Genomic DNA, 11,304 nt, shown 5'->3' on the forward strand with positions numbered 1-11,304 from the left:
ATTTCTATTTCGCCTCTTCCCTGTTCATGAAATATAAGTGACTCCTTCATTAGAGCACGATGATGATTTCTATATCTCTTTGTCCCTACTGTCAGATGAGGTGTGAAGAACACGAGGAGTTAGTTGATGTGTGTGTGTGTGTGTGTGTGTGTGTGTGTGTGTGTGTGTGTGTGTGTGTGTGTGTGTGTGTGTGTGTGTGTGTGTGTGTGTGTGTGTGTGTGTGTGTGTGTGTGTGTGTGTGTGTGTGTGTGTGTGTGTGTGTGTGTGTGTGTGTGTGTGTGTGTGTGTGTGTGTGTGTGTGTGTGTGTGTGTGTGTGTGTGTGTGTGTGTGTGAGAGAGAGAGAGAGAGAGAGAGAGAGAGAGAGAATAGAAAGAAAGACGTTGACACGTAAAGATAATGAACCACGAAAAAAAAAATGAGGAGAACGAATAATAACAAAAAATAAATAAATAAAGGAGCATAAATCACCCAAGACAGAGCAAGGCATCGGCGAGCAGGGTGAAATAATGAGAAAATAAAAGGGATAGACACCACAGAAGCTGAATACAATGAATACAAATAAATTCTAGAGGAGGAAGAGAACACAGAGATAAGCGAGCTATTAGAAGGCAAGAACCAGTTGGGTAATATGGTTCTTTCACACAAACCTGACCCAAATTTTCATACTTTTACCGAATATTTCAGGTAGCTGAGTGGAAGAAAAAAGACTGTACTACGGTTCTTCATCCTCTCCATAGCACTTCTTCATGACTAGCTTCATATTCTAGTGTTAATCTTTAGCTGCAGTTCAACAGATAGGTCAGACTATAATAAAGAGTATAGTGAAAGGAGAAACGGAAAGAATGGAGAAAGGAAAGTAGGCGATACAAGCTGAAGACACTCAACCACGAAGAAATGTAAAGAGGAGAGCGACCAGAACTGAAATGATAACAAATAAGGTATAACAAGGCAAGAAGGAGTTACGTCTGTGTGAACGTGTCAACTTTTACATTCATGCTCATAAAACCTGTCCCGTTATGATCTGGAACTAAGTGCACGAGCCGGGAAGAAGGGGAGGGAGAGGGGGGAGAGAGGAGGGAGGATGGGAAGATGGGTTGGAGTGTAGGGAAGAGATGGGGAGGATGGGGAGATGGGTTGAGGAGGAGGGAAGAGATGAGGAGGCTGAGGAAGTGGGGTAAGTATGAGATGGGGGAAAGGTGTGGAGTAGAGAAAGATGAAGGAGATTGGGGGAGAGAGAGAGAGAGAGAGAGAGAGAGAGAGAGAGAGAGGCTGAAGAAGGAGGAAGATTGAGGAGGGGACGGTTTCAGAAGATAAGGGTAAAGTTGAGGACAGGGGAGGATTGGAGAGATGGGGAACGGGGGAAATAATGGAGGACGAGATGGGGCCGAGGTTGGGGAAGGGGCAATGTTGAGGTGGGAGAGAGAAAAATAAAGGGGAAGGTTACTGTAAAGCAGATGATAGGAAGCTGAGGCAGTGAGAGATGAGAGGATTTTGAGAGAGAGAGAAAAGGGACAGAGGTTGGAGAGAAAGTGGGGAGAGGCACGGACAATAGGAGGAGTGATGGGGAAAGAGAGGGAAAAGGTGAAGATTGACGAAAATGAGAATAAAAAGAGGCGGCATTCTGAGATGTGAGAGTGAATGTGAGTCAGAGGTGGAGATGTGGGTGAGTAATGAGGAATGAAATGACAACAGGGAGAGAGAGATGAGGGATAAAGGTAATGATGTGGTGTAAGGGAAGAAGAGAAGGATAACATGGGGTTGAGGAGAGGCTGGGGGAGGAAGATGAGACTGAGAGATAAACTAGGTGTGGAAAGGGAGAACGGAGATAACGTAGTGGTTGGGGGAAGGAACTAGCACCAATCCATGATATGGTTGTAAGGCACTAAGGCAGAAAGTGATGGAGGAAAGCTTGGTAGGGGAAGATGAAGGGCAAAGGTGACATAGGTGTGGGAGGAGAGAGGGAGATAACGTCAGGTTGAGAAGGGGAGAGATAAGGGGATAGGTGACAGAGGAGGTTTGTGGGAGGGGAAAGAGGAGATATGAGAGTGGGAAGAGCCTGGGGAGAAAGATGAGTGGGAAGGAAGAAGAGGGAGGTATGGAAGAGGGGGGGAACATTTTGGTACTGATGGGGAGTTTGGGGAGGAGGGAGTGAAGCAAAAAGGTGACATGAAATGTGAACGAAGGACATACATAACATACAACAGAACGCTTTGGTGTAATTTTCACAATAATTCACAAAAAAGTAGGTGCTATGAAGTCTCTCTGTAACTTGCAGTACGGGCCCTTATCTCATGCCAAGTTCTGTTTATGTTCTAATTTCTGTCCATGTTCAGTTCTGATGATGTCCTTACTCGCCGCCATGTTCTTTTCTGATGATGTCCTTACTCGCCGCCATGTTCAGTTCTGTTGGTGTCCTCTCTTGTCCTTGTCCATTTCTGTTTGTGTCCATATAGATATTTATGTCCACTTTTGTTCGTGTTCTTTCTTACGTCCATGCCTGGTTCTGCTAAGGGGAACTACCCAAACGCCACGGCAAATGACAGACTCGGCCTTTCCCTTCTCTCCTCTCCCTCGCCCGCTTCTCTTCCCTCCTATCCCTTTCTTTTCTATCCCCTCCTCTCCTCTCCCCCTTTTTTCCTCTCCTTTTCCCTTCCTGTCCTCGCCTCTTCCCTCCCCTTCTCCCCTTCTCTTCTTTCTTTCCTTCTTTCACCCAGCCACTCTTCTCCCTGACTGATTGCTACGCTGGGACACAATGCCTTACCCCCTCATGTTACGCCTCCCTACCTCCCTGCCTACCTGACTTTTTCCTTCTTTTCCTGGTTCCCTGTTTTTCTTCCCCCCTGTCTTCCGACCTGCCTGCCTCTTTGCCCGCCTCCCTCCTGCCTGTCTGCCTGCCTTCTTCCTACCGGTCCGCCTGCTCCTTCCTGCCTGTCTATTTGCTCCTCCCTGACTGTCTACTGCCTGTCTGTTTGCTCCTTCCTGACTGTCTACCTGCCTCGTTCCTCTTTATCTACCTGCCTCCTTCCTTACTGTCTTCCAGCCTCCTTCCTGCCTTTCTGCCTGTCTTCTTCCTGCCTGCTTAGCCGCTTGTCTTCCATCCTGTATTCCTGCTTGTATACCTCCTTCCTATCTGTCGTCCTGCCATTCTGTTACCAGGAATCTCTGGACGCTCTGCTTAAAACTATACAGTATATGCATTGAACTTCGAAGCTCTTTTCATTAGAATTAACACAAAGTAAGCACATAAAATCCTCCAGTTTGTATCTTGGCAAAAATTGAGAATTGAGGAACTGCACAAATGTTTACCGTCCAACAGACTGCATCTAACTGTTCGGGTCTTTCATAGCAAGAACTGTAATAAGACTTTCAGGCACGAAGACACTTGTATTAACACCACTCCTGATCTGGACAACTCTTTTATCATATCCTAATTAACCTCAGGCGATTTTATGCAACTTAGAGTGAGCGATCGTAAGTGTTAATACTGTCACCATTAACCCTCTCATGGTCGGGTCAGCTCTAGTAATCAGTCCCATTTGTCCTCCGGCGAGTTTATTCATTTAAGCGTGACTTATGGGGGTCTGATAGTTAAGCATGTACAGTAGCTATTCAGTAAATCTGATTGACACAGCCAGAACATATAGGTCTCCTCTGTATCTTTGTGAGCTCCACCATGTCAACACAATATCCTGTAGTTTATTCTCGCTACATCTCTGGCTATCTAGTTCAGCTAAAACATTACTTCTCTGGCTGCATGTATGGAAAAAATGTTCGAATTATGTGCGCTTCTCTACAGTATTCAATTCATGCTTAAAACCATATTATTTTAGTTAGCTCAAGAATAAATAAAAGAAGTCCATCCTCTCATCCCTCCTATTTGCCTTGTGTGGGTTACAGTTGCTTCCCCTTCAATACACTCACACACCGACCCACCTCACCAAACAAACACACACACACACACACACACACACAAACACAAACAAACACACACACACACAAACACACACACACACACACACACAAACACACACACACACACACACACACACACACACACACACACACACAGTCATCCCCTCCCAGTAATCACGATAGCACCACCAGTTTCACTCATGCGAGACACGAACACGAGAATTTAGCTCTTCACTTCCACTCCAGCGTGTCTGAGGAACTGCTACAGTAATGAATTAGATTAAATGTGTCCAGAGAGCAAAGCACCGCTGAACTTGACCTTTGACATTGGCCTGGGATCTAACCCAGCTCCAGAATTATCAAAGGTCTTCTTCCCATCCACTCACTTAATGAATATGCCAAGTTTGAACCAAATCGGGCCAAACATTCATGATATAACGCCGCACACTGATCTTTGACCTTACACTGTGACACTGACCCTCAGTTGACCTGCACCAAAATTGAACAGCTTCTTCCCAGACCCACAAACAATGCATGTGCCAATTTCTGAGATATTTTGTTAACGTGGATACATACATAGATACGTACAAAGAAATTAACTCAGCCACAGCATCTGCATCTTCGGCGTCGCTAATAGGAACAAAATCGTCAAACTATAACTCTAACTCTTTAATCTCAGCAGTCATAGGTCATCCTTCTAATATCGTTCATACTATCTCCACAAATTTTATTCCATTGTGGAGAGATGTTTTTCACGCTAAAGGGATTGAGTGCACCTTTTATTTATTACTTCTAAACAAGACATCTTCTTCAAAAAAGAAAAAAAAAACTGGAGTAGCAAGAATAAGCAAAACTAAACACTTTATCATACGGAAGGTGTTCATATACTTCTAACCTCTTCACTACGAGGGGTTTCTCTAATGCTGAATAAAATACTGTTCTAGGAGTCGCAAAAAATGTGAAATTGACGTCCTCTAAAAGTGAGTATAACACTTCCGAAACATTAAAAAAAGAAAAAGGATCAATGCCTACCGACTCTGCGAAGGATCAGTATAGCAGATTCTCAAGATATATTGTTAAAGTTCCAGTCCTCCCGTAGATTAAGACACGCAAGAGATGATTTTCATATATTAAGTGCCCCCTACTGCTGGGTAAACTGGGACAAACTGGAAGCGAACATTGCCTACAGTCTGACCGGCACGAAAATCTAACTCAAGGTCTTACCATAGCTACATAGACATGCTACCATGAACCCAGTAAATAAATGAATAATAAAAATAATGATGTAATGAATAAATAAGTAAATGAATAAAATAATTGGTCTCCCAGCAGCCAAAATAACTAAAACATGATATTCATAATTAATTAAAACAATCTTTCAGTTGCAAATATGAATTAAAAATAAACTTTATCGTACTATCGTACTAAGAGATATAATCAATAGTTTTTTACCCCTCTCTCTCTCTCTCTCTCTCTCTCTCTCTCTAAGTAAAATTTTTCCTGACAGCCAGATTATAACGCCATCGTACTGAAGGGGTTAAGATGAAAATTTGCACTCCGTTTACACTCGATCGTGTCTAATCGACCAGACTGCAACACACACACACACACACACACACACACACACACACACACACACACACACACACACCATTACTCACCCCGTCAACCCAATACCGGACATCCCAAACCACAACAACCACCATTACAACTACCACTACTACCACAATTAACCACTCTCCCACGCTCACCAAAAAAAAAAAAAAAAAAAAAAAAAATCGTCTTACTTCCCCGACGCTTTTTGCTCACTTAAATTTTAGCGCCCTGTTGAGTAACGCCAAAATAAAAGACGCTGTAAAAATCTATTGGGCTTCGTTATTTAATTGGTTATTCTTTCAGTTTCTTTACTCTTTTCGTGGTACGAGTAGTGTCTCTGCTTCCTTTTTGCTTTACCTTTTGCTTTTATCCTTTTTTTTTTTAATCATAGTCTTGGTTTTCTGTACGTTGATTTTTTGCTTTATTATTTTCCTTTTTCACCATTTATATTTTTGCTCTTTCATTTTGCTTTTGCTTTTTACAGATCCTATTTATATTATTTTTCCTCCAAACTCCCCCAGAACTTAAGAGGAAAAAATGGATTACAACAGTGCATTTATGCTAACCTAGGGATGATTCGTAGCTCCTTTCAGTTGACACCCAAGTGTACAGTAGTCAGACTGGGGCTTCCATTAAGTTAGTAACCAAGGAGACTCATTCCCACCTCATACATAGGCTTATCGAATTTCATATAAACACGACAAAACATTGGAGTTGTGGGAGAGGCCTGGATTTTTGGGTAGAAACAAACTGAATTCAATATACCCTTTTTATTCTAACCTGACCTAAAACTGCCATCTCTCCATCTTCAGTACTGACTTGTAAGAAGAGATTGACACTGGAATTTGATGCTAGTCAGGAAGAAGTGCTATGGAGAGTATATAATGTCCTAATATCATTTAATCCTGCCACTAAGCTACGTGATATAAACAGCAAAAGGGCAAAAATTTGGACCAAGTTAGAGTAAAAGAATAAAGCATAATATGGTTTACTAACATATGCCTATTCATGATTTCCAGTGACCATCCATTTGCAAGAAATAACACCACCTGCAAGTGATCTGGTAAACTGTTAATATGTTTCCATTTATCCATAATTGAAATCTCCCTACACCATCTTCTGAATAACCCACACCCACTTCTGAATCACCCACACCCACTTCTGAATCACCCACACCCACTTCTAAATCACTCACACCTGCTTCTGAATCACCCACATCCACATCTGAATCACCCACACCCCCTTCTGACATCACCCACGCCCAGTTCTAGCTAACCTACTTTTCCTCTCAAACCACACCCTCACCACGTGTGGGTAAATCCCTATTCCTCTCTCTCTCTCTCTCTCTCTCTCTCTCTCTCTCTCTCTCTCTCTCCCCACCCACACCCCTACACCCATCCGCCACACCTACCCCTTTAGCCAGCCAACATCTCAGCCTGGGGTCTATAACGGCAACCCACCCTAGCCTCATTCTCCAGCCTCCCTCACTCAATCTACTGTAACTCTACTACGCGTGTTATGCCCTAAATGCCTCACCTTCCTTCCTTCCTTCCTTCCTTCCTTCCTTCCTTCAACACACACATACACACACACACACACACACACACACACACACACACACACACACACACACACACAAACGCCAGTTTCGCCATACACTTCTCAATAACCCCATGCTGTACTCGCCAAAAAGTCTGAAAATAAGTAGTAACTTTCAATGAGCTGGTTAATGATACAACTCTGTGGTGAAGGATAAGAAGATAAGTGGGAAGAGAAATGAGAAAAAAAAAAAGATTACGAGATGAGCGATGCCATGAGTGTGAAAAGAAAGAAGGAACGATGGGAGGGGAGAAAATGTAGGGGGGAGGGGAATAGAGGAAAGAGGGAGAACTGAGGGGGAGAGCGAATAAGGGAGAGAAGAATGGAGAAAGAGTGAGGCTACACGGAAATCAGGAAGAGAAGCCGACAGAGGAGGAAGATGGGTTGGATCTAGGTCAAATACCCTCAACCGAGAAAAAGTGATCCAGTTACTAGACCCTAAAATAGCCTGACCCCAGTGCTATGAACAGTAAGGAATTAGTATTTTCCATCATCATCATCATCATCATCATCATCATTGTCATCAGTAGCAGCAGCAGCAGCACCCATTTCCTGTGATCTACTTGTACAGAAAGAGACACAAGTATCTTTCCGAAGTTTGGCGAATACATAGCGGAAAAATCGAACCATCTGGAACACGCACTAGCAGAAATAGGATTTTTCACTGTGTTTAGCCAGTTGCAAATTTTCTTCAGACAGAACTGGAAAGAAGGTTGTTTCTTTGGCTAAGCTAAGGACAGCTCATGGACTCGCTTATTCTTGTATGGAAAAATAAGTTTCAGCTCTTTTTCCTAACACATTTAACCGCCTTTTATGACACATAAGGATGATACAGATTTTTTTCCTTCATCCACCTGGAGAATAAGTATGTTACTAGCTTTGAAAGAATGAAGAAATATTGGTAAAAGAACAGCACAAAAATCCATAAAACGGACAAGTTAACAGGTTAGTTGTCAGGAGTTCCTCTGAGTAAACAGAAATACCGTACCAGTTCGATCCTGGCCTCTTATGCCTTAGACTCCTTGGCAATTTGTGGTCCAAAGAGCCTGTCAGGTGACAGGTGCTGTACGCATCGATTTGAATCCCTAGGGGGGCAGATGGAGATTCAGTTACGTACCTCTAATGTTTAGGAGTACTGTAGTTTGGTTTAGGTCTCCCACACCGTGCAAGAGGAAATACAGAGCTGACCAATACTGTTATATACCACAAGAATGTCATACCACCATACAGGCAAGTAACTTTCATAGGCAACATAGCTACTGATTTCCCCGGATAAATTCCCTGTGTGGAACACGTATTACAGCCTATATATATATATATATATATATATCATCATCATCATCATCAGCCGTTGAGGTCCACTGCAGGACCGGCCTATCCCTACCGAAGCAGGGACGATACAAGCCAATGTATCTCTACCCAGTGGCTTAGGCTGTCTGGTAGAGACTGTATGTAGGGTGAGAAGTGCTTGTAAGTGTAATTGTAGTGTTGTAGTGGCTTGGATGTGTGTGTAGTCTGTGAACCAAGTGTAATCGGCCCGCCTTAAGCCGATTGGGTGCAAGCATACTAGTATGCGACACTGGTTCAACCACAGCACCCGTTATGTCCGCCAGAGTAGCAAGTGGCTCGGTGAACGATTCCCAAAGTTTTTACAACCTTCGTCCACCAGCATGCGAAATGCACACTCTACCACTGTACCACAGAGGCTCCATATATATATATATATATATATATATATATATATATATATATATATATATATATATATATATATATATATATATACATACATACAGTATACCGGTATGCATATTCCGCAAATCGACTACCAGCATTGCATGACCCTGGGCTGTGAAGATGATGGGAGGAGGGTGGCTGTGGTGGATGTTTCCGTGTCGATTTTACGAGCAGCCCAAGGGATAGTAAGAGATGTTATCAGTCTCAGTAGTCCAGCCAACACTATTGTATGTACAGCCGTTTTTATGTCTGGTGAGGCTGTTGTTCACTAGTAAAGATGGTAATGATGATAATGATGATGAAACTTTACTGGGAAATGGAGTGGGAAATAGCTTACAGGAATGATGATGATAGGCTAATAATGATGATACTGATTAACTCCTCTTGGGTTTTCCTGTCTCAAGCTTCACCTCACTTGTAATCATCCTAGCTCCTTGCTAGTTCGCTCGGCTACTTACAAACTTCGCCTGCCCTTATCTATTATTCTCACATTGTTTTCGTTTATTTTATGATGCCTCACAATTCTGGCATTTCTCTTCATCTCTCAATCTTTTATGCCTTCTCACTTCCATCCCTCTCTCCTTCATCACCCCTTTTCTCTCTCCATCTTTCTTCTCCCTTCTGCCTCTCACCGTTTCTCTCCGCCGTCCGCTCGTTCCACTCAACCTTCATACTTCAGTAGTCATGCACCTCTCTACACCACACACACACACACACACACACACACACACACACACACACACACACTGCCACCAAACACCCCATCTCATCCCCCTAACAGCCACCCTCCCTCATGCACCATCTGTCACTCCTACACGTCTCCTCGCACCACACGCAATAGGATTACTCTGTCCAGTTCTTTCAAATTTACTGAGAAAAAAACAAATGATTAGGTCTCATGCATCATCGTTAATGGAACGGGTTTCAGTGGGGGTTTCATGCACTGACCTCCCTTTGTGTGGTACTGATGTGGATGCAGGACGTTTGATGGGTCATGTCCAGGATCGATAACATGTAAGAAGCTTGAGTAACGGAGAGGTACCCCAAAGATGGCATGCGGTGTGTATGTATGCATGTACTGTAGTGGCCACTTTGAACACGCTTGACATGAGAGAGTAAGGGGAGACTTAGAAAACCGCTTGGCTTGATAGGATGCAACATGTTAACAACAACTTAAGTTTGTGTGGCAAATGTTGAAAGGGGCCTTAGTCTCGTAATGAACCAACACAGCTCATGATGATGAGGAGGAGGAGAAGGAAGAGAAGTCCTCAGACTGAAGGGTTAACACCATCAGCGGGATGACGTTATATCTTCATTTTTGGTACTGTTTTTCTCTTAAAACACTTTTGCATCTTACTTTTCTGATATTATTTGATTTAGCTCAGAAGAGACTTTTCGGATTTAAGAGTATAGTCTTCAGTTATCCTCTAATACCAGAGGATTTTGTTAATGAATTAAATTTTCAGAATGTTATGTGAATTAACTAAACTACTACGCCATCGCTGTGCATGGGTTTCGAGAAAGACAAGCACAAAAAGCTGGAAAGCCTCTATTACCCTTTTCACTCCCACAGGCAGCTTATGACTCTTGCAGTTCCACCGCCAGTTATTTCTCGATCAATCAATCAGTAACCTTTCACCTGTCATGGTGTCTTTTTACATTATATTCCTGGTTCAACCAAATGATTATGTTTTAACTACGATACCTTTCTCTCTGTGTGAGTGAATTTACGTGGATCAGGTTAAATAACTAATGAAAATCGCCGTAAAGTAAAAACAAGCCCACAGATAGTTACATTTAATGATGATGACGATGATGATGATGATGATGATGATGATGACGATGATGATATGCTAACTCTTCTCTTTCCTCTCCAGGATTAACCACGACATGCCTGATGAAGAGCTGACGGAGTACCAGAGGGCGGCGAAGGATGGTGCGACGGGAATAAAGGACTGCCAATACGAGTACCCGTGTTTGGTTCAGCCCCTGGATATCCTTATTTACATGTACGACTACTGGTATGGCGACGATAGCCTGTAGCACCCACGACGACAACCCGTAGCTGTCACGGCCACTATAGCTGCAGCCCCAGCGACTATCATTGCCTCAGGTCCCAAAAATAGCCCGCAGCCGCGACGACGAAAGGAGGAAACCAGAGACAGTAATATCAATAACCCAAAGTCATACAAGAGATCTAAGAAATGCATTATAAACTGTGGATATGTATCAGAAAATTTAAGAAAATGTGAGAGTAAGATAAGAGAGAAAGTTAAAAGTAAAGAACCAGCTCAATTATGACAGCTTCAGAAAAACAGGAAAAAACAAAAGGAAAAGAAAATTAAATCGATTTCAATAAAAGTTACATACAAGAAAATGAACCAGACCTTAGAAAATTCAAGAAAATAATACTAAGTTGTAGGTACCAAAACACAAATGAAATGCAACACGAGGAGTAA

General features: G+C 42.8%; 1 protein-coding gene across 1 annotated transcript in view; it reads left to right on the top strand.

Moving 5' to 3' along the window:
* The window catches only part of LOC145414662 (uncharacterized), a 133,224-nt gene extending 122,336 nt beyond the window's left edge, over nucleotides 1–10,888 (top strand). Inside the window, exon 2 of the mRNA XM_080284181.1 lies at nucleotides 10,723–10,888. Within this exon, the coding sequence (XP_080140307.1) occupies nucleotides 10,723–10,888 (166 nt within the window). The remainder of the gene's footprint in view (nucleotides 1–10,722) is intronic.
* The last annotated feature ends 416 nt before the right edge of the window (nucleotides 10,889–11,304 follow it).

This window comes from Coenobita brevimanus, chromosome 100 (genome assembly GCF_032717465.1).
Source record: "Coenobita brevimanus isolate Jiangsu-jjx chromosome 100, ASM3271746v2, whole genome shotgun sequence".
Classification (NCBI taxonomy): domain Eukaryota; kingdom Metazoa; phylum Arthropoda; class Malacostraca; order Decapoda; family Coenobitidae; genus Coenobita; species Coenobita brevimanus.